This window comes from Canis aureus, chromosome 22, assembly GCF_053574225.1.
Source record: "Canis aureus isolate CA01 chromosome 22, VMU_Caureus_v.1.0, whole genome shotgun sequence".
NCBI lineage: Eukaryota > Metazoa > Chordata > Mammalia > Carnivora > Canidae > Canis > Canis aureus.
This window is the reverse complement of record NC_135632.1, coordinates 23,903,676-23,930,576: the sequence shown is the minus strand read 5'-3', so window position 1 is coordinate 23,930,576 and position 26,901 is coordinate 23,903,676. Positions and strand designations below refer to the sequence as shown.

At 38.4% G+C, this 26,901-nt stretch overlaps 1 protein-coding gene across 4 annotated transcripts in view; it reads right to left on the bottom strand.

The window, feature by feature from the left end:
* CPNE4 (copine 4) overlaps window positions 1–26,901 on the bottom strand; it is a 462,790-nt gene that overhangs the window by 122,529 nt on the left and 313,360 nt on the right. For all 4 annotated transcript variants that reach the window (XM_077865181.1, XM_077865182.1, XM_077865184.1 and 1 more), the window contains exons 4-5: window positions 9,418–9,489; window positions 2,650–2,724 (exon numbers count right to left, since the gene is read on the bottom strand). In XM_077865181.1, the coding sequence (XP_077721307.1) occupies window positions 2,650–2,724; window positions 9,418–9,489 (147 nt within the window). The remainder of the gene's footprint in view (window positions 1–2,649; window positions 2,725–9,417; window positions 9,490–26,901) is intronic.

The following is a 26,901-nucleotide window of genomic DNA, read 5'->3' as shown; positions in this document are numbered from 1 at the left end:
GCTCCTCTGCCAGCTGAGTATCACTAAGTGACTTCTGTCAACATCATAAGAAGCAGAATTGCCCCATTGAACCCTACCTCAATTTCTGACCCTTGATATCATGACATGTAATAGAAGAATTAAGGCACTAGGTTTTGAGATGGTTTCCTATACAGCAACAGATAACCAGTATTATCTATTAACCAGTATTATCAGTAGTAGTAATATCTGAGTAAGTCATTAGACCTTACTGAGCCTTGGTCTCCTAAAGAGATTGTTTGACGTGATCTTCATGGTATCATTTTGCTCCTTAACTCTACAACTTTTCCCTTTTTCCACCTGAGTCCATTCACCATTCAGTCCAGAGAAGAACAAAGGCCTCTGCTTTGTTCTGAACAGGACCTGATCCTCTCTGGATTATGAAGGAGCCTGGGCAAGATTATGAAGGACCTGGAGTCTACAGCACTGGGACATTGAGGCTCAGCAGTGACCAGGGCCTTGGATAATCAACTCAGACAAAGGTGGAAATGCCCACCTAGAACCATATTCTGTGCTGTCTGAGCCTTTTACAGTTTTGTGAGCAAGTGCTCATGTGAATGAAGGGAAAGTGTTCAAACACCTCAGAGCTAATGGGCCCACTAACAAAGCCCCAAGTCCTCTTGTGCTATAACATAAGTCAGTTAAAGGGCAGATTAGAGGTGCTTAAGAGACTATTAAGTGGAAAGAAGCCATTATAAACCATTAACTGAGTAGCTTAAAACTGCTGCACACTGACCCAATGGCTTATAATAGCACCAGAAAAGATACTACAAAGCAGTTTGGTGAATCATTCCAAAACCTGGGGAGATGATGGGGGAAAAAGACCATAATGACCAATAGGAAGTGAGAATTAAAAGCTTACATCCAACTGACATCAGTGCACACTGGCGTTTCCAGCACCTAGCTCATGCTAATGGCAAGAGGCAGCAGTTCACGAAAATTTCACACAAGCTACTCAGGACACTAAAAACATCCAACTATAATTCATTCATAAGGATAAAGTCTTTCTGATGTCTCCAGGCAGAATTAATCTTCTCCAGACAGTCGTTATACATCACTTATCACATCTCATCATGCCTATAACAGTATTTTAAAGCAGTTTTCACTTTATGTTTAAATTTACATTTCACTAGTTAGATGGTGAATTTGAGGTCGTGGGTATGAGAATGGTTTAAAGCATGTCTTTATCCCACCACCTGATGGGTGGTGCATGCAACAAAGATTGGTGAATGTATGATGAATGAAGAATGAATGAACAAATAAAAAATAAATTAATGAACTTATTAATGGGCTGAGTGCTGTTCATATGTGAAAGTGAGTGAGATATGCCAGGATATATGTGGCTACCTGAGACTTTTGGGAATTGCTTTACTTTTTTAAGCCTAATACCTGTCAGCAATTTTTGAAAAAGTGATACCCCCCCCCAAAAATCCCCTCTTCTCTGGTTGTGCTCTAGGAAAACAGAATCCTTTGTGAATACATTTATTAATGTGATGTGTTTTTTTACTTAAAGCTATCTTTGGAGGGAAAGCACAAATATATGGTGAAGTTGGACAGCACAGTCCTCTCTCCCCTATATGAGGTGGAGACTGAAGAACTTTTCTGTAAATATAAGATTAACATGGCCTGTCATTGGGTAGAAGTTGTCAGATATAATAGAAAGAATAGAAAAATATATGAAACTGACATGGAAATGAATCCTCAGTTTTAGCCACTTACTAGAAGGATATGGTAGCCAAGAAAACTGCTTTAGAGAGACACCTCCCACTACAGGGAGTGTAACTGACTGAGGGCCTCAGCTGCTGTGCCCTGAAATACATCCCTCTACTTGCACAGAGCCCTGGCTTCCCATCAGCCGCTCCCAGCTAGTGCCTGCCTGTGCAGGGGATATTAAGGCAGGCATGGGGAACATGATACTTTCCTGCAGGCCAATATTGGCCCTAGGACTCCCTGATGGCCTTGCTTAGCCTTCTTTCGACCGAATGGCATTCCAGGACACTGCTACCCACCCTTTCCTCGCTCTCTCCTTTACTCATGGTCAGACTTGCATTATGGTCTGCAGATTTCCCTATGTTCCTAATAAAATCTAATGAATAATTCTGTCTTGGTATCTGTTTCTTAGATTATCTAGACTAACACATGGAGTGACCTTAGACAAGTTACTTCTTCTTTGGAACTGTTTCGTCATCTGCAAAACAAAGTTACTAATGCCTGCTACATGGGAGTTATAAGAATGATTAAATGTGATGATGCATGAAAAGCTCTTAACTCTGTGCTTGGAAAATATAGGTGCTTAATAAATGTCACTTCTCTCCCCTTTCATGTCATCTGTTTTCTTATGAAATGTCTCTAGCAATGGGGTTAAACCATATTTACCTGTGCTTATTGACCTGTGGTGTTTGGGAACAAATTGGTGTGACATAATGGTCTTCTTTTAATTATAGTCCCTTCCCCTTCTCATCAATTGCTTCTCAATTTGGGGAAGCCTTACTTTGCAGACCTCTCTGAAATCTTTGATCTGTTTAATAATGTCGGTTGAAAGGGAAAAAACAGCTGCAGGGGGAAATCTGATTAAACTTTGTGTGCTAGCTTTATTACTTCCTTCAGTAAGGTTAATGCCAAACACTTTACCTTGTCATCCAATTTCCGGGCATTGAATGCAAGTTCAACATAGTCATCATTGCCAGATAATTCTTCAGCAATCACCTAAAGGAAAAAAGGTTCACATATTTTTATGCGTTTTCCAGAAGCTGTTGAAGCCATTGTTCTGATCCAAGGACCAAGATTAAGAGAGGTATTTAAATATTTAAAATTAAGAGGGAAAAAAATAAAAAATAAAAAATTAAGAAGGAGAGGGTACCTGGGTGGCTCAGTGGTTGAGCGTCTGCCTTTGGCTCAGGTTAGTGGCCCTGGGGTCCTGGGATTAAGTCCCACATCAGGCTCCCTTCAGGGAACCTGCTTCTCCCTCTGCCTATGTCTTGTTTCTGCCTCTCTCTCTGTGTCTCTCATGAATAAATAAATTAAATCTTTAAAAAAAATAAAATTAAGAAGGAGATTAAATTTGTCTGGGAAGTGTGAGAAGCAAAATCTTCAAAATGTCTTAGAGTAAAAGTGGCAAGGTTAGGTATTGTTCTTCTGGGAAAGAACAAAGGCCAAAAGCAAATCTTGTATCTGGGTTCACCATGCCAAAGCTTCTCTGGGTTTGGGCGCTTTGGGAGTGAGCCTTTGGATCCACGGCTTTTTAGAACACCAATGGGGTCTTCAAAGACTCTTTGAACTATCTGTGTAGATTGAACATGGAAGTCAAAAAAAAAAAACATACTTGATATGAATGCCTCATTTAAAATATTCAAGCAACAAACTCAGGTAAGTGCTTGTGAGAGTGGTCATAACTTACACCACAGGGAATCTTTTTGAATTTTCCCCTTAAAAATGGCTTTAATACATTTTCTTAAAATGAATCGGTCACTTTCAAGTTAAAAAGGAATGTTCAAAAGAACTCAGGAGGTTTGCTACCTGGCAATTTACCCACACCCAGCAATTCAGATTTTCCTGGTACATTTTTCTACCTTTTTTTCCTTTTGTCTACACAATAATTAGACCACTTTCTCTACCTTTCTCAAGGGCTTTATAACAAGATGCCAAAGTTTCAAATACTGGAGTTTTACTTGAAATTTGCAAGGTTTTTTGTTTGTTTGTTTTAGAAATACTTCCAGTATTACCCAAGTGAACATTATATGATAATAGAAATGTTCTGTAATCTGCACTGCCCAATACAGTAGCTCCTATTCACATGTAATTATTTTTTATTAATTCTTAAAAATTCCAGTTAATATACAGTGTTATATCAGATTTAGGTATACAGTACAATAATACAATTCCAAATATTACACAGTGCTCACCATAGTAACTGTATTCTTTAGTCTCCATCTCTTATTTTACCTCCTTCCCCTCTCCCCACCACCTGCCCTCTAGTAATCATCAGCTTGTTGTCTATATTAAGAGTCTGTGCTTAGTTTGGCTCTCTCTCCTTTTTAAAAATCTTCTCCTTTGTTTTTTGTTTCTTAAATTCTACATATGAGTGAGATCATATGGTATTTGTCTTTCTTTGATTGGCTTATTTCACTTAGCATTATACTCTGTGGCTCCATCCATGTCGTTGCCAATGGCAAGATTTCATTCTTTTTTATGGCTGAATAACATTCCATGCATATATACATATCACCTCTTCATTCATTTATCCATGGACTCCTAGGCTGCTTCCAGCAAATAATGCTGCAATAAACACAGGGGTGCATGTAACCCTTCAAATTAGTATTTTTGTATTCTTTGGGTAAATATCTTTAATTTTTTGAGGAAACTCCATCCTGTTTTCCACAGTAGCTGCACTTCCAACCACTTGCTGATTAGATTTTTTGTGTCAAGTGTCCCTCTGCCCATGGAACCTGCTCTGTCTTATTGCAGGACAGGAAATACCAGGGAATAAATACCTCCTCACTTCCCTCCAAGGGCAACTCTCAACCAGAGACAGTTTGCATTCCCACCAACTGTGCATGAAGGTTCCTTTTCCTCCACATCCTCACCAACATTTCTTTCATGTGTTTTTTATTTTCGCCAGTCTTACACATGTAAGATCATATATCATTGTAGTTTTGATTTGCATTTCCCTGATGATGAGTGACATGGAGTATCTTTTCATGTGTCTGTTGGCCTTCTATATATTGTCTTTGGAGAAATGTCTCCTATGTCTTCTAACCATTTTTAATTGGATTATTTGTTTTTGTGGTGTTGAATTGTAGAAGTTCTTTATGTATTTTGGATACCAATCCTTTATCAGAAATGTCACTCGCAAATATCTTCTCCCATTCAGTAGGTTGTTTTTTGGTTTTGTTGATCATTTCCTTCTCTGTGCAGAAACTTTTTATTTTGATAAAGTCCTAAAAGTTTATTTTTGCTTTTGCTTCCCTTGCCTCAGGAGACATACTTAGAAAACAGTTGCTATATCCAATGTCAGAGAAATTACTGCCTATGCTTTCTTCTAGGATTTTTAGTTTGAGGTCTCACATTTAGGCCCTTAATCCATTTTGAGCTTTTCTTTGTGTATGGTGTAAGCCAGTGGTCCAGTTTCATTCTTTTGCATTCAGCCATCCAGATTTCCCAACACCATTTGTTGAAGAGGCTATATTTTTCCCATTTCATATTCCTTCTACCTTTGTCAAAGATGAATTGACCATATAAATGTGAGTTTATTTCTAGGCTTTCTATTCTATTCCATTGATCTATGTGCCTATTTTTGTGCAAGTACCATACTGTTTTGATTACTACAACTGTGTAGTATAAATTAAAATCTGGAATTGTGATACCTCCAGCTTTGTTTCTCTTTTTTGAGATTGTTTTGGCTATTTGGGGTCTTCTTCAGTTCCATACAAATTTTAGGATTGTCTATTATAGTTCTGTGAAAAATGTTGTTGGTGTTTTGATAAGGATTGCACTGAATGTGCATGATTGCTTTGGGTAATATGGACATTTTAACAATATTTGTTCTTCTAACCCATGAGCATGGAGTATCTTTCCACTTGTTTGTGTTATCTTCAATATCTTTCATGCTTTTCAGAGTATAGGTCTTCCACTACTTTGGTTAAGTTTATTCTTAGGTGTGTTATCTTTGGTTCAATAGTAAATGAGATTGCTTTCTTAATTTCTCTTTCTGTTGCTTCATTACCAGTAGGCTCATGGATTTCTGTATATTGATTTTGTATCCTGCAACCTTACAAAATTCATTCATCAGTTCTAGTAGTTTTTTGATAGAGTTTTTAGGGTTTTCTTTATATAGTATCACATCATCTGCAAATAGGGAAAGTTTTACTTCTTCCTTACAAATTTGAATGCCTTTTATTCATTCCTCTTGTCTAACTGATGTGGCCAGGAAGTACAGTACTATATCAAACAACAGTGGTGAGAGTGGACATCCTATCTTGTTCCTGATCTTAGAGAAAATGCTCTCAATTTTTCACCACTGAGTATAACATTCATTAGCTGTGGGGTTTTTTTTGTATATTATGCTGAAGTATGTTTCCTCTAATCCTAATTTTTGAGAGATTTTATCAGGAATGGATGTTATATTTTGTCAAATGCTTTTTATGCATCTATTAATATGATCATATGATTTTTATCCCTTCTTTTATTGATGTGATGTATCCCATTGATTTGCAAATATTGAACCACACTTGCATTTCAGTAATAAATCTCATCTGATTATGGGGAAAGATTTTTAAAATGTATTGTTGGATTCTGTTTACTAGTATTTTGTTGAGGATTTTTGGCACCTATGTTCATCAGAGATACTGACCTGTAGTTCTCTTTTTTTGTAATGACTTTATCTGATTTTGGTATCAATAGAATAATGGCTTCATACAATGACTTAGGGAATTTTCCTTCCTCTTCTATTTTGTGGAATAGTTTGAGAAGAATAGGTATTAACTCTTCTTTAAATGTTTTGTGGAATTCACCTGTAAAGTCATCGGGCCCTGGACTTTTGTTTACTGGGAGTTTTTTCATTACTGATTCAATTTCATTGCTGGTAATTGGTCTGTTTAAATTTTCTATTTCTTCCTGATTCAATTTAGGAAGGCTATATGTCTCTAGAAATGTATTCATTTTTCCTAGGCTGTCCAGTTTGCTAGCATAGAATTTTTCATAATATTGTTATAATTTTTTTGTATTTCTGTGGTGTCAGTTGTTATTTCTCTCCTTTCTAATTTTATTTGAATCGTTTTTTGGGGGGTCTGGCTAAAGTTTAATCAATTTTATTGGTAAGTCTAAAGTCTGGCTAGAGGTTTATCAATTTTATTGATCTTTTCAAAGAACCAGCTCCTGGTTTCATTGACCTGTTCTATTTTTTGTTGTTGTTGTTTCTATCTTGTTTATTTCTGCTCTAATCTTTATTATTTCCTTCCTTCTGCTGGTTTTGGGTTTTGCTCATTATACTTTTTCTAGTTCCTTTAGATATAAGGTTAGGTTGTTTATTTGGGACTTTCCTTGCTTCTTGAGGTGGGCCTGTATTGCTATAAACTTCCCTTTAAGAACAGCCTTTGCTGTATCCCAAATATTTTGGACCATTGTATTTTCATTTTCATTTGTCTACATGTATTTTCTGATTTTCTCTTTGGTTTCTTGGTTTACCCATTCATTGTTTAGTAGCATATTATTAAACCTCTGTGTATTTGTGTGCTTTCTATATTTCTTCTTGTGGTTGATTTCTAGGTTCAGAAAAGATGCATGACCTGATGTCAGTCTTTTTGAATTTGTTTAGACTTGTTTTGTGGCCTAATATGTTACCTATTTTGGAGCACATTTCATGTGCACCTGAAAAGAATGTGCATTCTACTGTTTTAGGATGGAATGTTCTGAATATGTATGTTAGATCCATCTGGTCTGGTGTGTCATTCAAAGCCACTGTTTCCTTGTTGATGTTCTGCTTGGATGATCTATCCATTGATGTAAGTAGGATGTTAAAGTCCCCTACTTCTATTGTATTACTATCGATTAGTTCCTTTATATTTGTTATTAACTGCTTGTATTTGGGTGATCCCATGTTGGGTGCATAAATATTTACAATTTTTGTATCTTCCTTTTAGATTGTACTGTTTATGATTATAATGTATCCTTCTCTGTCCTTAGTTATAGTCTTTGTTCTTTTTTTTATATAGTCTTTGTTCTAATGTCTGCTTTGTCTGACATAAGTATTGCTACTTTAGCTTTCATTTTACTTCCATTTGGATGATAAATGTTTCTCCATCCCTTCACTTTAGTCTGTGTGTGTCTTTAGATATGAAATAAGTCTCTTACAGGCAGCATATAGATAAATCTTTTTTTAAAAAATCTACTCCATCACCCTATGTATTTTGATTGGAGCATTTAGTCTATTTACATTCAAAGTAATTATTGATCTGTGTATATTTATTGCCATTTTGTTACTTGTTTTATGGTTGCTATTGTAATCACTCCTGTGCTTTTCTTCTTGTTTTTTTTTTTTTTTCTCTCATGATTAGTTGTATGTCTTTAGTAAAATACTTGGATTCTTTATTCTTTTTATTTTGCATATCAATTACTGTTTTTTGATTTGTGGTCACCATTCAGTTTATATATAACAGCCTATATTTAGCTGATGTTAAATATATCAACTTAATTTTGAACTCATTCTTTCCTCCTCTCCCATTCACGTATCAGATATTTGGTATCATTATTTTACATCCTTTTATTTTGTGCTTCTCTTGACCAATATTTACAGATATACTTAATAATTTTTTTTTTTTGCTTTTGTGCTTCCTGTTTTTCTTACTCTTACTTGTAGTTTTTGTTTTCTACTCAGACTCTCTCTTAATATTTCTTGTAAGGCTGGTTTTGTGGTCATGAATTCAATTAATTTTTGTTTGTCTGGGAAATTCTTTATTTCTCCTATTCTGAATGATAGCCTTGTTGGATATTCTTGGCTGCAAATTTTTCCCTTTAAAAACTTTGAATATACTGTGCCACTTTTTACTAGCCTGCCAAAGTTTCTGCTGAAAAATCAGCTATCAAAGCTGATAGCCTTATGGAGTTTCCATTGTATGTAACTGCCTTCTTTTCTCTTGCAACCTTTAAAATTCTTTCTTTATCACTATGTTTTGCCATTTTAATTACTATGTACCTTGGTGTGGACCTCCTTGGGTTGAGTTTGTTGGGGGGGATCTCTGTGCCAATTGAATCTGGATTTCTGTTTCCCTCCCCATATTCACAGCCACATGTAACTACTGAACACGTGATATATGGTTAGTGTAAGGTATGAATATTTTCTTTTATTTAACTTTGAATAATTTTATTTAAGTTGAAATAATCACATGTGGCTACTGGCTACCAAATACAATAACATAACAAAGAGGAGAGCTAAATGGTGAGCTTTCTGGTCCTTAGAAAACAAATCTTGAACTAATTGCTTTTAGTGCATATTTTTAATTCTCAAAAAAAAAAAAAAAAAAAAGGCAAGGATAGGTAGTTTGATGATTTGAGAACCCCAGACAATTCCATATTCTTTTTGTTCTCGACAACTCCATCTTTGTCCCCCACTAAAACATTTATTAATTGCAGACATGTTTAGTAGAAGTGAATAGCCTCACTTTCAAATGCTTTTTCTATCCCTTTTTCCTAGGGGTAGAAGGATCAAAATTATATTGGCAAAAAGGAAAAAGAAAGAAAAATAGATAAGAAGGAAAAAGAAACAAAAAGGAGAGAAGTACTTTGGAAAGCTGAGCAGTTGTGGTATCAACTCCCAATAGTCAGAGGGTCTGCTTCCCATTGGCAAGTTCAGTCCAACCACTCCATCTGGGCACCTGGACAGAGGGCTGCTAATGGAGGACTTACCGTGATGGAGGACTTCCCTGCTGTGTTCCCATGCTTCAACAAGGATTTAGACAGTTTTCTCTGGGAAACGATCTACATAAAAGGAAACAAAAGATGGAGATATTAGTTATATGATTGTAGGTCTACTTTTTAATTTTTCCTTTTTAAACTACATTCACAACTCTACTTGAAATTGTAAAACTATGTCTACTTATTTTCTAGAGTTTCTCCATGAACCTCTCCTAAATATAAGTTATTATCTTCTTTTTTCTTACAGTATGTGATATAAAAGAGTGAAGGCATGAGAAATTACAGATGATTCAGTCAATTAGCAGGTGGCTTAATCTGAAGTATTACAACAAAGTTATATGGGAAATGTTGAACAGGTATATTATAATAAAACAGATAAAATTTCAAAATGATCCCAAATGGCACTAAAACCTCTGTGCAATGTGGGGGATAGGCTACAGGGAGGAAAAGAAACCCAAGGTCTAAATATACACTTCTATATCTATAATCTCTAGGGTTCTATTTTTAATATATTCATTAGGAAGCTTTAAAGTCAAACATTAAGAAACTGATGCCCAGACAAGCCAAAAGGAGTAATTGAGGTCCTTTTCATGATTCAGTGTCAATGCACAACATGCAATGACAACTAAAGTTGCTATTATATTGGGAGCTATTCTAAACAGAACTTGGCCCACACCCTCTTTTTTCCTTTTTTTGAAGGAAATGTATGGCAAGGCATTGAGGTCCTGATGGTGATGCAGCCCATAATTCTCAAAGGAGAAAAGGCTTAAAAGAATCAAATGACAGCTGTGCTCTTGCTGAGGGAGAACAAAGTCACACCTTGCAATAGACAGCTTCTATCTAAGATGGCTCTCAATGGTCCTATTCATGCCATTGTGCAATTCTCTCTCCTTGAGTGTGGGATGGATCTAATAACTTGCCTCTAATAAATAGAATACCAGAAAAGTGATGGTATTCTTTTTGAGATTAGGTTACAAAATGAATCTGACTTTCTTCTTGATCATCTTTTCTTTTCTTTTCTTTTCTTTTCTTTTCTTTTTTTTCTTTTCTTTCTTTTCTTTTTTTTTTCTTATCATCATTTCTTATTCTTCTCTCTCAGAGCCCTTGCACTGAGGGAAACAAGTTGCAATGTTGTAAGTAGCCCTATAGAGTAGCTCAGATGGCAAGGAATTGATGTCTCCAGCCAACAGCCAGTGAGAACCAGAGGACTGTCAACAGGCCCATGATGAGTTTGGAAACTGGTCTTCTCCCAAGTTGAGCTCTTAGATAACTTCACCTTGACAGCAGCCTTGTGAGAGACCCTGATCCAAAGGACAGAGCCACCCTATCTTCTGGTTCTGTGAGATCATAAATGCTGGATTTTTTAAAGCTGTCAAGTTTAAGAATAATTTTTTTATGTAGCAATAGGTAAAAATATACATATTACTTACAGAATGGGAAAAGAAATCACTGTAAAATGTAGGGAGACAAATCCATTCTCTGATATCCTTATATCTTTTTGTGTCCGTGTTAGAGCAATGAAAATACTAAGAGTGTACTAGTGTCTAATGCAAAAAGTTCACAGAACTTTCCTAAGCCAAGCAGATTTAAAGATCCTGATTCTCAATTGGCAATATGAAGAGAAGAGTATTTCTGTAAGAAATCACCTGGTTACTAATGATGATGATGATGATGATGATGATGATGATGGTAATGATGCAATGGGAACTCCCATTTAAGGAGTACATATTCCCAAAATATTTACTTAGCTTTCACTATATGCCAGCCTTGGTGCTAGGCCCTAAGAATAGTGGTAAGAAAAGTCAGATGCAATATTTGACCTCAAGGAACTTACATTCTAGTGGCAGAGATAAGACAAATAAACAAATATAACTCATCACAAAAGAGAAATGCATTAGCTGTGATGAGAACAATAAATGGATTGATGGTGGGATGGATGAGTAGACCATTTCAGAATCTTTTGCAGTATTCCAGGCAAGAGATGGTGGTGGTCATGGAAATGGAGAGAAGAGGGAGGAATTTGGAAATGGACTGAATATGAAGAAAGAGGGAGGTATGATAAATGATAAATGCATCATTGGATTAAGTGGTTGTGCCATTCATTGAAATAAGGGACACTAGACGAGGACATTAAATTTGGGGAGCAAAGAATATGTATTCAGGTTTGGGAAGAAAACAGACTGGAGTAGGCTGAAGAGGAGAGAAAGAGGGAAGGAAATGGAGCAAACACATGAAGACAATTCTTTCACTAAGTCTAGCTATAAAGTAAGGTAGAGAGAATAGAATCTGAAAGAAATGAGAAATTGAATAACATTGTTGTTTTAGTGGTCACTTTAATGTTAATTTTATTTCCCCCCAAATTTGGTATTATTAATTTCCTTTTATAGGTGACAAAAATAGGGCACAGAGAGTTTAAGTAACTTTTCCAAAGCCACAGGGCTAAAAGATAGTGTGGCAGAGATTTGAACAAGGGTCAGACTCCATAAATTGATCTCTAGCTTCATTTGACTGGCTCTCATGAAACAGATTCAGAAAATTTTCACTGCTGGATTTGCATTCTGTGTTTGCTTTCAAGCCCTGGATCTCATGTTTGTGTGCCTAACCCTCAATATGTAAACATGAAGAAGATTGTAAAGAAATGATTAAGTTAAAAAACAAAAAAAAATTTTTTTTAATTTTTTAAAGAAATGATTAAGTTAAACCTCAAGAATGGAGAAATCTGAAGACACTGGCTTTGGTTAAGGGCAATATAGCATAATGATTAAGAACATAGTTGTTGGCTTTTTAAAATTCACAGCTGGCTATCAATAAAATTACATGAAAACATTTCAGATGATAAAGGAATTGACATTCCTTCCTATAATTACTTCTGAATTTAAATTCCTCATATTTTCCCGCCCTATTTTCCCACCCTACTCATTAAGAAAGTTCCAGTAATTCTTCTGTAGTCAGAATCATTATCCCCACTCCCTCCCCATTCACAGATTATCACTGGTTTTAGAAAGGCTACCATTTCTTAGAAAAATGTAGACATCATTTTTGAACTTGAGATGAACCAAAACCCAGAAGAAACACAGGAAACAAGGAGCAAAGGGACATTAGGAACACTTTACAGTTTCTCTCCAGGGGGTTTTCAGCAAGGAGGAATAGGATAAACACATGAATAAATGACAAAACAAGGGTCACTGGTAAGTAGCAACCAGGCCAACATCTAGCTAAAGTAAAGAAAGGCAAATACTCTATTTCCCAAGTAAATTTGGCCTCCAAAATACTTCCGTCCATAGTCACTATTTCATTCATTTTGGTATCCTACCCTTATGACTCCAAGTGACCCCAACAATGCTCTCAGCATTGTGAAAACCCACTCATTGGATTACTAGGTGTGGGTATGGGTACACTGTCTTTACAGACTGTGTCTTCCAAGATCCACATTTTCATTCTTCAAGCAAGACCAAGGGAGACTTAACTTACAAGCACTCCAATACTCACATTCTCTTTCCTCACTCTTATCTAGAAATGCCAACATTCCCATTTGTTGTGTGTGAAGAGAATGCTATTGTGTTCCAGCTCCTGACTTTTGCTCATGCTAAGAAGATAATCAATCTCCCCAGAAATATTCCTTCATGCATTTGGGTATAAAATGGCTACTCAAGGAGGCAATCAAACAAACTTATTTTATAGCCCCCAGCCCCTCATCTCCAAAGAATGAGTAATAATTAGGGTTTCAAGGCTTTCATTGTAATAAAGATCAACAAACAATGATCTTGCCATTCTTAGGACTGTTGTGCAAAAGTGGTGGGGATGGCCAGCTGTGTCAGTGATTTATAGAGAAAAGGCTATTTGTTGCAAATCTCACTTCTCATGTAGGCTCTCTTGCAGCTGAGGTGACTGCATCAGGCTCATAAAGGCCTTAGATCTTGTCAGAGGACATTTGAGGCCAAAAAACAGCCAGCTCTGCCTGGCAAGAGGATACACTTGTTAGAAGTCCTCTAATTTAAGTAATATGCCCGACAGAGAATTTAAATCCGTAGATCATAAGGATTACTCACTGGACTTGAGAAAAGAGTGGAAGACCTGAGGGAGGCCCCTTACTACCGTGATAAGAAATAACATAGCAGAGATAAAGGGCTCACTGAATGAATTGAAAACATGCTTGATGGAAGGAACAGCAGGATGGAAGAAGCAGAGGGATGAATTAATGACCTAGAAGAGAGAGTAATGGAAATAATCAGGTTGAACAAGAGAGAGAAAAGAATTATACAAAATGAGAACAAGCTTAGAGAGAATTCAGTGACTCTAGCAAAGGTAATAACATTCATATTATAGGACTCCCAAAAGAAGAAGAGAGAGAAAAGGAGGCAGAAAATATATTTGAAGAAACAATAGCTGAAAACTTTCCTAATCTGGGGAAGGAAACAGCTATCCAGATCCAAGAGGCATAGAGAACTCCCACAAAAATCAACAAAAGCAGACCCACATGAAGACATATTGAAATTAAATTTGCAAAATATAGTGATAAAGAAAAAATATAGAGGCAGCAAGACCAAAGAAGTCAGTAACTTACAAGGGAAAAATCCATAAGGCTAGTGGAATATTTTTCAACAGAAACTTTGCAAGCTAGAAGAGAGTGGCATGATATATTCAAAATGATGAATGGGAAAAAACTGCAGCCAAGAATATTCTATCCATTAAGGCTATTTAGTATAGAAGGAGAAATAAAGAGTTTCCCAGAAAAACAAAAACTAAAGGAGTTTATGACCATTAACCCAGCCCTACAAGAAATATTAAAGAGTGGAAAGAAGAGAAAAAAGATACAGTATCAAGGAAGGAAACACAAAAGCAGTAAAAATGAATATTTCTGTAAAAAAATCAGTTAAGGAACTCACCAAAAGGATATAAAATATAATAAATCGTATCTAAAATATGAAGAGGAGTGGAGAAAGAATGGGATCAAACTTTAATGACCATTAACCTAATATAGACTGCTATATGCAGAAGAAGTTATATACAAACATAATGGTAACAATATATAAACAATACAATAAAACCATAAATAAACAATAAAAACCATAATAAATATGCAAAGAATAAAGAGAAAGAAATCCAAGTATATCATTAAAAAAAAAGCAGCAAAACATGGAAGAGAGAAAGATAAGAAAGAATCAGTAAATCTTCAGAAACAACTAACAAAACAAGTAATAAAGTGGCAATAAGTACATCTCTATCATTAATTACTTGGAATATAAGTGTACTAAGCACTCCAATCAAAAGACAGAGGATGACAGAATGGATAAAAAAACAAGAATCCTCTATATGCTGCCTACCGGAACTCATTTTAGACTAAAGATAGAAGCTCTCTAATTTGATTCTTTTCCACCCTACAGTGGGGTCATAATTGCAAACCTTACCATTCAACAAAAAGGTGAAGTATAGGGGGAGGAAATAGAAGTTGAAACATTCTTTTTAGCAAAGTTGGACCAGAAGGACATCAGTGCCATGTGTGCTCTGCATTTACAGATGGATCAAGGGAGGAAGTGCTTCTTTCCTTGTGAAGTGGAAAATATTCTAACAGCATGGGTCCTCATTTTTTCAGGAAAGTCCACTGTTTCATTTGGGTGAACAGTAACAAAGCCAGGAGAATAAAAAGTACTTTGGCCAATATTTCAACAAGTGTACATTCAACTGAACTTTCTTTCAAAGTCTTTTAAAACAGTCATTCTGGGATGCCTGGGTGGCTTAGTGGTTAAACCTCCCTTTGGCTCAGGGTGTGATCCTGGAGTCGTGGGATTGAGTCCCACATGGGGCTCCCTGTATGGAGCCTGCTTCTCCCTTTGCCTCTCTCTGTCTCTTTCTGTCTCTTATGAATAAATAAAGTCTTAAAAAAATAAAACAGTAATTCTGGGGACTAGATAGTCATTTTTTGTGAGACTGCTTTTACTGAAAATGTCTTCAGATTCTCTTTTGAAATTTCTTTAAGACTCTGTTGTAACAAAAAACATTTACTGAACAACTTCCCTGTGCCAGGCACTGTTCTGAGGCTATAGTGGTGAACAGATGAGAAACCTCCTTACAGTATTTGACAGTCACATCTCTGGTCTGAATCAGAATTGATTACCTCCAAAGCATGTATCAGAGAACTTTTATTTCTTAAAAGGAAAGTACATACAACAAGAAAAAACTCTGTGGAAGTAAGTCTGGAAATCACAGGATCAGAAAAAGTTTGATAGCTCAACTGCAGGACATCAACAAAGCTTTATTTTCAAATGCCCCTGAGTACATCCAGGTAAGAAATATTTCTTACACTTGCCTGATACCACAACCTTTAGTCAAGGAGCATCTCTAGTTTTGCAAACTAGCAATTACTATGACCACCACTACAGAAAACACCCAAAGTTTCCTGATGGCTCACTAGCAGAGAGAGAAGACATGCCCAGATCCTCTCAGGCTTTACTACTGCAAAGCTGGCAGCACTTCCCACAACTGGCATTGGCATCTCCTTGCCTAAAGATTTTTTTTGGTATCCTTGCCTGTTGTCTACAGGTGCGGCAGGCTGAAAGTGAGGAGGATTAATACCCTTGGCAGTGAACGTCAACCAATGACTGATGGACTTTGGTACAGAAATCCCCCAGTTCTTTTGTCCCAGGGAGGTGGGGGTGACTCTGTGGTATCTGTTCTACATAGGCACTGTGTTTCCCATCTGGGATGAAGCTCTAGTTGTTCCAGTGGTGATTTGTTAGACAATGCACCCTTTACTTTTGGCTACTTCTCCTTTCCTGTGTCACTTCTCCACTCTCCTTTTGATTTTTCCTTCACCTCCCAAATAATCTACTTGCTCTCGAGTCTTTGTCTGCTTCTGGGAAAGACAACCCAAACTTTTCCTCTGTGCTAGATAACGTGTTGAGTGCTTCACACATGTTATCTCTTTGCTGTCATTTAATGATCAACACTCTTTCTTCCCCCAAGCAATTGGAATGACAGAGGCAAGGCTTGGAGAAAATACGGAGTTTTATCTAAGGTCACATAATGTTATGGGCTAAACTGTGTCCTCTCAAAATTCATATGTTCAAGTCCTAAACCACAAAGTGCTTGTATTTGGAGGTAGGGACTTTAAAGGGATAATTAAGGTTAGATGAGGGTGGAGCCCCCCCTCATTTAGGGGGAGCTCCCCTAATCCCATAGCACTAGTGTCCTTATAAGAAGAGGAAGATATATTGGAGAACTTTCTCTCTCTGCATATGTACACAGAAGAAAGGCTATGTGAGGCCATAGAACACAACTGCTTGTAAGTCAGCAAAAGAGGCCTCACCACAAACCAACCCTGCTGTCACCTTTATCTTGGAAGCCAGTCTCCAGAATTATGGTAAAATAAATGTCTGTTGTTTAAGACACCAGTCAGTGGTATTCTGTTATGGCAGCTCTAACAAGCTAAAATACACATACCTCATAATAGTTGAAGCCAGGATTCATTCCTTCATTGAATAAATATATGTTGAATATTATGTGATGGGCATTGAAAATATAGTGAAGACACAAGGCAGGCAGGGGCACTGCCCTCTCAGAAATAGCCACACAATACACATGACAAATTTGCAAGGAGTAGCAAAATCATGCCATGAAGTAAGACAGGCCTGATCCAGGAGGTCAGGTAAGGCATTTCTGAAGAAACTACTCCTGACCTGAGAGCTTCTGGAAGAGAACTGAAGAGTCAAAGAGGGGAGGGATGATGCTCTGAGTGGCAGGAACTGTAGGTCAGAAGGGCATGAGTATGAGGAGACTGGTGAGTATGAAGACAGAAAGAAGACCTTTAATTTATAGAGACTAGGCTCTTGATGGCTTTGCACTCTGACACCAAGTGCTTTAGCATTCTTGGCTTATGGTAGGCTAAAAAATGACCCCCCCAAAGATATTCAGACCCTAATTCCTAATATCTCTGTATATTACCTTATATGGCAAAAAAAAAAAAAGTCTTCATAGCTGTAATTAAGTTAAGGATCTTAAAATGGGTAGATTATTGTGGATGGACCCTAATGCAATCCCAGTGTCCTTATAAGAGAGAACCAGGGGATGGGGAATATGATAACACACACTCAGAAGAGAAAAAACCATTAAGATGGAGTGGGGAGAGATATGAAGACACTAGACATTGGACCCTGGACATTTGGAGTCATGTGACCACAAGCTAAGGAATGCTGGCAGCCACCAGAGGTTGGGGAAGGCAAGGAATGGATTTTTCCCTAAAGCTTTCAGAAAGAACATAACTCTGCTGACACCTTGATTTCAGACTTCTGTCTCTCCAGAACTGTGAGAGAATATATTTGTACTATTGTAAGCCACCATGTTTGTGACAATTTGTAATTATAAACACAGAGAACTAATGGATGGAGTTAGCCCATGATCAGGTTCAAAGTTCAGGAAAGGATGCAATGATGCCTTAGTGATGACTCATTTTAGGTAATCCCCACCTATCCATTTTCCTCCCCAGGACTTCTGGGCAATATCATTTCAGCTGGTAGAAATCAGACCTGCTCAAGATATAGATTATGCTAGAAGGGATTTCTCTTGTTGTTCTCCCTCCATTTCCTGGTTGTCTTGTTCCCACTGCTGACCTAAAGGACCCACAATCTTGTCCAAACAGAGTAACTCCTGAGATCTTTGGCCTCTCCTATGCACTAAATGAAAAAACCTTCAACAGGTGTGCTTTTCCTTATGCTATTCCCTCTGCCTAGGATGACTCATACCCTCTCTCCTCAGCTAGCAAATCGTATTCATTTTTCAAGACCTACATTAGAAGTTTTCATTAGTTGCTGTGTAGGAGGCAAGTGGTCACCTGTGGGACATAGAAGAGCTTCTCCTTGGCTCTTTATGTTTGACATCCCTACCTTAACCTACCTAGCACCTTCCAGCAACACCAGCAGCCACATGGCCTGGGAATTTGTCAGAAATGCAGAATCTAAGGCCTACCCCACACATTCTGAATCAGAATGTGAATTTCAATGAGATCCTCAGGTGATTTGCATGCATATTAAAGTTGAGAAGCACTGGGCTAGAAAGTGAGAATTGAATGTAGACAGTTTTATTACAATACAATCAGATTTTAAAGATTTGGAAAAGGGCTTTTAAATTAATCTATTCTGATGATTTAGACTTTCATTAATGGGCAAAGTTGTAGGAACGAAGAAAGGTACATGCTGAAGCTTTATCAGCCATTCAGGGGAGAGGACATGTGACATGCGTGTGTGCATACATTTTATGTAAATTCAGTACAGTCCTTGCTTCCCCAGGGGAGATCTACAGAAGGAAAGCTCTGGGGTGAATGATTCAGAATGACAGGAGCAATGGGTGATCTACTGGTTTGGGCTTCTCATCTTAAGCTTTCTATTAAGCAGGATTCTAATTACTTCAAGTGTAATTACAGGCTTTACCCTTTCTCTGACTTCTTTAGCAAGGGATGGAGTGGAGAGAGAGTTTCAGAGAGGGATTTAGGACTGCTGTGTATTCCTTATCCACCTTTGCCTCTGATGATGAGGGTAAAGCCTCCTCCTCATCACAAGTGACCTGGCTCAGAGGCCACCCTCCCCAGCCCCCAGCCATACTACACGGCAATCAAGAGAAAGAGAAAGACCTGCCTTCTCCAAAGCAGCTCAGTGCCCAGGACAGAGCATTTTGTCAAGTCAAGGGTACCAGGCACCTTTTCAACCACCACATTTGGCAGTCTGTGACTTGTCTTCAATGAGGTTTGCAACCAAATTAGTAGTTCATGGGACAGAAGAGGATTGGAGAAATTCTTTGACCATTTCTAAGTGAAAGAAGCAAACTCCAACTTTGTGGTTGTCAGAGTATTTTTATTACTATTCAACAGGTGAAAGAACCAGAGGATCAAACATAACTAAGGTCACACAACTATTACAGTCATAATAAATACTGCTTCAAGAGTACTTAATAGGTGCCAGCTACTGCTCTAAACTACCTTATGTGTATTGATTTATTTCTCATGACAGCCCTATGAAGTAGTACCATATGCCCATTTATGGATGAGAACACTGGGTATAGAGAGTGTATTAGTTTGCTAGTGCTGCCATAATAAACTACCACAAACTTGGTGGCATAAAACAACAGAAATGTATTATCTCCTGGTTCTGGAGGGCAGAGGTCTGAAATCAAGCCATGTGGCCATATTCCCTCTGGAGTTCTTAAGGAGATTTCCAAAGCTTGTCTCTTCCAGTTTCTGGTACCTGCCATTGTTCCTTGACTTGTGGCTACATCCCTCTATTTCCTTCATGTGGTACTCTCCTTCCCCGTCTGGGTCTGTCCTCTGGTGCTTTTCTACAAGGACACTTATTATTGGATTTAGAGCCTACCTGGATACTCCTGGATGATCTCACCTTGAGATCCTTTACTTAATTAGATCTGCAAAGACTCTTTGTTTAAATAAAGTCACATTCACATATTATAGGGTTAGGATGTAGACTTACCTTTTTTGGGGCCACCATCTGGCCCACTACAGAGAGGCTAGGTAGTTTGTTCAAGGTCCTACAGCCAGAAAGCAGCAGAGTTGGGATTTGAATCTAGTTAGTCCAGCTCCATTCCCTTAACTGCAGTGGCAGTTGCTACCATGTTTCTATACACATATGTGGCACCTTGTGTCAAGGACCTTAAAATGTGTGCCTGAATATTCCACCGCTATTAATTTATTTTTAAAAAATCGGTATCAGAGAGCATGAGGATATATAAAACACAATGCTTATTTAAGGGCTGTTTATGATTGTGGAAAACTATAAACAGTCATAGTGTCCACTGTATGGGACACTTTACATGATTTACCTGGTTTTTGCTATCATGGAATACTGTGTAGCCCTTAAAACAGTTAATGTAGAAATACATACATTAACATGGAAAGACATTCATGATGTATTTTTATGAGAAAAAAGCAAGCAACAAAAGGTATGTATAAATGACCAAATGGTTATTTAAAAAAAGAACTATATGTATGTGCTTACATAGAAAAAATCTGGAAGAATATGAACCAGAATGTTTACTAGCTATCTCTCCATGTTGTGAAGAAGGATGGTTTTATTATTTATTATTTTTATGTATTTCTGAATAGTTGGGGTTTTTTAATTTTTAAAAACTTTTTATTTATTTATTTGACACAGAGATAGAGCCAGAGAGCACAAGTTGGGGGAATGGCAGAGAGGGAGAAGCAGGCTCCATCCCAGGATCCTGTGATCATGATCCAAACCGAAGGCAGGTGCTTAACCAGCTGAGCCACCCAGGTGTCCCTTTTTCTGAATAGTTTTTAAAATGGGCTTGTATTGCCTTTACATACAGAGAAACAATGAAGCCACTCCTTACAAATAATGAGGTGGAGGGATGGAAAATCTTGCTTGTTTTACAGGGAAGTTATGTGGAAGAAGTTCTTGCGTGTCTGGAAGAGCCTGAGATGTGGGCCCTGCCACAGAGTTGAGGGAGGGTCTCTGGAGCAAAAGTCTCTAGAAGTTGCCACAGTCCAATATCTGGTGTACCCGGGGACATAATGATTTAAACTCCCCACAGTTGTGGTGGACCCATGGGCATTCTTAACTTGCTCCTTACTAGCATTCCAAACCTTCTTGGGTCTCCTCTGTAATCAAAAGCATTACAAAGGACCAGAATCAGAGGGATGATGCAAGCTTTGTATCATCTTTCTTAGGGATCATTCTCTCAATCTTGCATCAAAAGTGCAGGCAGGGGCTCCTGGGTAGCTCAGTTGTTAAGAGTCCGACTCTTGATCTCAGCTTAGGTCTTGATCTTAGGGTTGTGAGGTCAAGCCCAGTGTTGGGCTCCACACTGGGCATAGCTCCTACTTAAAAAAAAAAAAAAAGTACAGGCAAGTGTTGCAGACTGGCCAAGGTGTACAATTGCTCAGTAGTTGCAGTGGGGATGGTGTCTGGGAGTCAGGAGGTCTGGGTTTAACTCATGGCTCCTGCATTTAAAAATGGTGTGCACTTAAGCAAGTTACTTGAAGGTTCAAGTGGCTAACAGAAAATGAGGAAATAATGGTACTTTCCCCACAGGGCTTTTGTGAGGATTAAAGGAGATAATGTATGCAAAGTTTTCAGCATAAGGTCTGGCAGTACAATGTAAGAACAGCTGCTCTGCTTTCTGCCTGAAACTCTTTTCTGTATTTCTTCACATGGCTTGTACCCATACTTCATTCTCGTCTCTACTCAGAAAGGGCCCTCCCTGATTTTCCTATCTAAATTAGCACCCGCCCCCTGCCTACCACTCTCTATTCTTTATCCTGTTGGAGTTCCCTTCATAGCACTATCATTGTCTATTAGATTATGTAGGAATAGATAAACTCCATGAGAACAGGGCTTTATCCCCTTTGCTCTTGGCTGATGCCCTAGTGTTTAGAAGAGTGTCTGACATGTAATAGGTGCCCATTAAATGAATGAATAAATTCATACATAATTATTTGGATGAGTGAATAAATGTATATAAGCTTTTAAATTATTATTGCTAGCATTAAATGCATTATTCACTGAATGAATGCATACCAGTTATTTAAATCTGGTCGCTATCCTTAATTGGTATATGAACAATAGGTCCATGCCAAGGGAAGGATGAAGCCTAAACACTACAAGCTGCTCAGACTCTTTGGTCCAGGAATATTTCAGAGAAATACTAGTGGGGTGTCTATTTGCAGATGGATGTCACAGGTCTCCCTGAGCTGGGAGAAAGAGACTATTTAGATAAAGGAGTCAATTTAACAACTCATGAAAAAGGTTGCTTCCTTCTTGACCTTGGTTAGCAGTCTTACGATGATAGCATTTAGGGAGAATTGCTACCTCACTTTTTCCAATCTGCAAATGGTTGTAGAAATTGAATGTGGTGCAGTAGGCAATATGGTATAATGGGAAGGCAAGTACTGAAATCAGATCAACTCAGGTGTGAATCTTAGCTCTACAACTTGCTGTCAGCATGATCTTGGATGGATTAGTTGAGCTTGTACAGCTGAGTTCTTGATCTAACAAATGGAGAAGATACTGGCTTCATGTAACCTGGTATCTGGGATATTAAAAGGCCCCCAGAATATCAGTCTCTTCCTTGCAACTGACCACTAGTGAGAAAGTCAGTAGGAAGATTTGGGAGATCTGTAAAGGGATATAGACCTTTTTCTTCCTGAGTTGTCAAATGGAAGCCCAGAGGTAGTATACTTTAGGGGCTTGGGGGGAACCACTGAATACTCTGAATGTGACTCCAAATGCCTGTTGTTGCATCTTGACTTTGGCCCTAATGACACACATGTAATCTTGGCCTAGTGATGATAGCCATAAGGATGATGGTGATAATGTCATCAGCACCAAGCTCAGAAATGCCTGATACATGATTAGGACTTAGTAAATGTTAGCTACGGAGGTGATTTATTATCACGAAGGGACCAAAAGCTATATTGCCTAAACTTGGACAATTTGAAAATGAAAGGGGACAGTGTTAATAATTAAATCCTGGCAATGGGTATAAACTAGGATGACCTGGGCAAATGCAGTCATAGGTTACCATAACGGTATCACAATACCTTACATGTAAGGATGAATCCCCCTCTCCTTGGAAGTAGTTAAGCAGAGGCTTAGAAGCACCAGAGAGCAGAATCCCACTCATCCAACAAAACTCAACCTTGCTTTTGTTTTCCTCCCCATTTCAAGCTTTTCTGATTCTACCGGAGTTCTGTCTGCAAATTTACTGTGATACAAATTTTCTTGGTTTGATTCTCACTGGGGAGAGAGAGGTTTGGAGCAATTCTACTCCCTTGTTTCCACCAACTGGCTTGGGAATATGTGCTGACCTAAGCCTCCAGTGGGCAGACGCCAAGGAAGTGTGGGTGAAGCACATTAATCAGCACACTCACGGTCTCACCTGACCTGCCCTCATGTACAGAGAAGCCCCAAAGGCTCACATTCCATCTAAAACAAAGTTAATGAATTCAGATCTGGTCTCATTTTGTCCTTGAATCTGAAACCAAGACATCTGGGAATGATTTTGTAACCCAAGCAGTTACTGTTTCTTCTCCCCTTAAACTTTATCAGGTTAATTCAACATAAAAAATTTTTCTTTCCCAAATTAGACTTGAACTGGAGATTCTAGGCTTTGGGGGAATGTCAGAACCTCTCTGCAGTTCCAATGATGCTTCCTTGACTTATTCCTTATTAGTGCTCCAAGCCCTCCATGGTCTCTTCTGTAATCAAAAATGGTATTACAGAAGATCATAGTCAGATTACCCAAGTGAACCTTCCTCCCTGTGGGAACTGGAGTGGGGTGGTGGGAATGAAGCCTTTACCTGAAGCATCTGCAAAATGCTCACTCAAAAACATAACAGCATAGCTGCACAAATATCTTGCCCCAAAACCTTTCCCTCACACTTCCCAAAGTAGACTTCCTTATATATTCTAAAGTTCTCTGAAGTTTATCTATATAATACTTCTGCATCATAGTCATGACACAGAACTCATGAATATGAGTTCTCTGAAGTCAGAGTATAGGACTTATTATGATGTTTTTACTAACATTTATTGCAATTTTTTCTGCTTATAGAGGTGATATATATTCCTTTTAGAAAATACAGAAAAACATGGAGGTGACACTAAAAATCACTCACAATCCCACCTCCCTGCCATCACTGTTGTCATCTAAAAATACATCCTCCTAGTCTTTTGGCCTGGGAAGAAATGGGCACTTTAATAGCTAGTACCATATATTTTTTTTAATTTTTAAAAAAATTTATTTATGATAGTCACACAGAGAGCGAGAGAGGCAGAGACACAGGCAGAGGGAGAAGCAGGCTCCATGCACCGGAAGCCCGACGTGGGATTCGATCCCGGGTCTCCAGGATCGCGCCCTGGGCCAAAGGCAGGCGCCAAACCGCTGCGCCACCCAGGGATCCCAGTACCATATTTTTTTCTCACCTTTGGGAGAGAAGACAAAAGAGAATTTAGTCTTCATATGGCTACAGTTGATATTCAGAAAAGTTTGTGAAATCAGTTACTAAATTTCATAAGCAGCCTAAATGAAAAGAAAAGCAGAAATCTTCACAAATTTTAAAATAATTGTACCATACTTTATAAAGAGTCTGAATACCTTATTTTTGGCAAGTAAAAATATTTACCAAAGAATTAACATTAGAGCTACTGTTCTATTTGGTGAATCAAATTTTTGGTAATTTGACTTCAGCGAATTGGCTGTTTGGCATATTGATAATTCAGTTCATGTGCTACAGTGTTTCATGCTTCAGGGCCAAGACAAGTACAGGACATTTTTATTTAAGGCACTTAGGATGCTGATAAGTAAGAAAGTACAGCAAGACAACTTTTATAGGAGAAAAGCAAAGGCCAGGTGGTGGAGAGAGCATTGCAAACACCATCAAGACAGGGTTCAGCTTGAATTTTTGAAGGTCAGTAGTTCTGAACTGTAGCAAAAAGGACTGGAATGAAAGCTGGCTGGAAACAAGCAAGAGTGGGTGCTGTGCTAGAGGTCCCAGGTGGCTGCCTTCAACTCAATTGGCGTATTTGGCTCCCTATGGGGAAACAGGCCCAGGGGAAATTGTGGGGTGAGCTGGGGGATGCGTGCCCCATTCTGTCCTGGCTTAAAGAGTTGGGCTCGGCACAAACACCTAGAGTTGCTTTCAGCGGTGACACATCAGTTCTTTCAAATTCTCATCCATTTTCCTGATCTCTTGTTCTTTTCTCCTTACTCATTTGGAGCCAGTAGAGGTATCATATTACTGTCAATGTGTGGAACAGGGCTTGTAAACACAGGCCCATTTTAATTGCCACTAAATATATCTTTTAAAAACTATTTTTGAAATTAAGTAGACATGAGAAGGTGCTTTCCTGTGGGGCACTTAGGTGGGAACACAATGTGTGGCTGAATGACATCCATGACTTTGCAAGAAGGAAAGACCTCATACTAACAGATGATGTGAGAAGGGCCTAGGGGTGGGGAGGTCGGGGATGGAAACTATCCTGAAGAGAGATGAGAATGCAGGAGGGGATGCTTGTTTTCAGAGACAAGAGGAAGAAAGAGATGAATAAGAATCGCTGACTATTAGAACTGGAAGGAATTTAGAGATTAATCAGGACAAAACCTTCCCTTTATAGATGAGGTCACCATATCACCAAGAGGTAAGCAAACTGCCCAGTGTGACATAAGGAGTTGCTGGCAGATCCAGGACTCCAGGGCAGAACACCATAAAGGAGATTTAAAGGTACAGAAGGAAGACTCCAGACAAAGCAGAAAGATTTTCCTAGGATCCGAATTTTAGATTTGCTTGTCAGACAAACACAGAAAAAACAAAAAAAAAGGCAAGAATTAATGTTACTCTCCTTGGAGAACTGAGGGCTTGCTCACCAACAATCACCCTATGTGAATCCCACCTGCCTAAGTCAGTAAGCATGGAGAGACCACTTCCTGGGACTTCTCAGCCAGCCCACGGTAGCTGAGATGATGGTATTTATTTATGACATCATTTATCACTCATGTGGTTTCTGCCTGCAGTAATTCTGCAAAGTTAGGGAAAGCTTTTCATGTGAGAAGCAGAAGGGAAATGAGTTACCTGCTGTAATGTGTAAATTTAACTTCCCTGAGCCATCAATTTTATGCCATGAGAATATTAAATGTTATGAAACAAAATACCAACCTGTGGAATCTCAATGTGAGCATTTCAATGAGCTTGGATAGCACCTTCTGCACTGTTACATTTCCAGTGTCAACTGGTTGGGTCCAACCCATCCTGAAACCAAATTCCCACTGACCATTGACAACTTTTGATCTGCCAATCCTTTCAGGGGCCATTGTGGTTGATGTAATCCTAACATTCACCTGTATCAGGAAGGGAACCAGTGGTCCCGCTAAGAGGTCCATTCAACTACACTTAGCGGAGGGGAGTTAAGATCTTTAAGAAAGTAAATGCTAAATTCCTGTATGTGATCCTATGTAAAAATTATGAAGCAACTTTTTTCTGCTCTCTAGATGTTTTCTTTGTCCTCCTTAATTTCTCCAGACAATTGCCCTAAACATTAGTTCTTTCATAATTAAAACTAGTGATTCAGTGTCCAGGAGACTTATTAGCATTCCTCCTGCAAGACCCTGGGGGAGTTGGTTCTCAAACTGTGGCCCCCCACCAGCAGCATCCTCATCACCTGGCATCTTAGAAATGCAAATTATTGGGCTTTTTGCTAAATCCACTTAATTAGAAACTCTGAGGGTGGGGCCCAGCACTCTGGGTTTTAATAAGCCTCCAGGGATTCTGATTAGAGCTCAAGTTGGAGAACTGTTGCTCCGTGGGAAGGCAGTGCATGATTCCTCTCTCATGAATGAGGGTTCAGAGCTTCCCAGACTGCACAGGACTCCTTTATGGGATCATAGATTTCTCTGCCCTACTTATGATGACAGAAAGCAGGACATTCTTGGTTTTAACAGATGTCCTCTGTCCTCTAG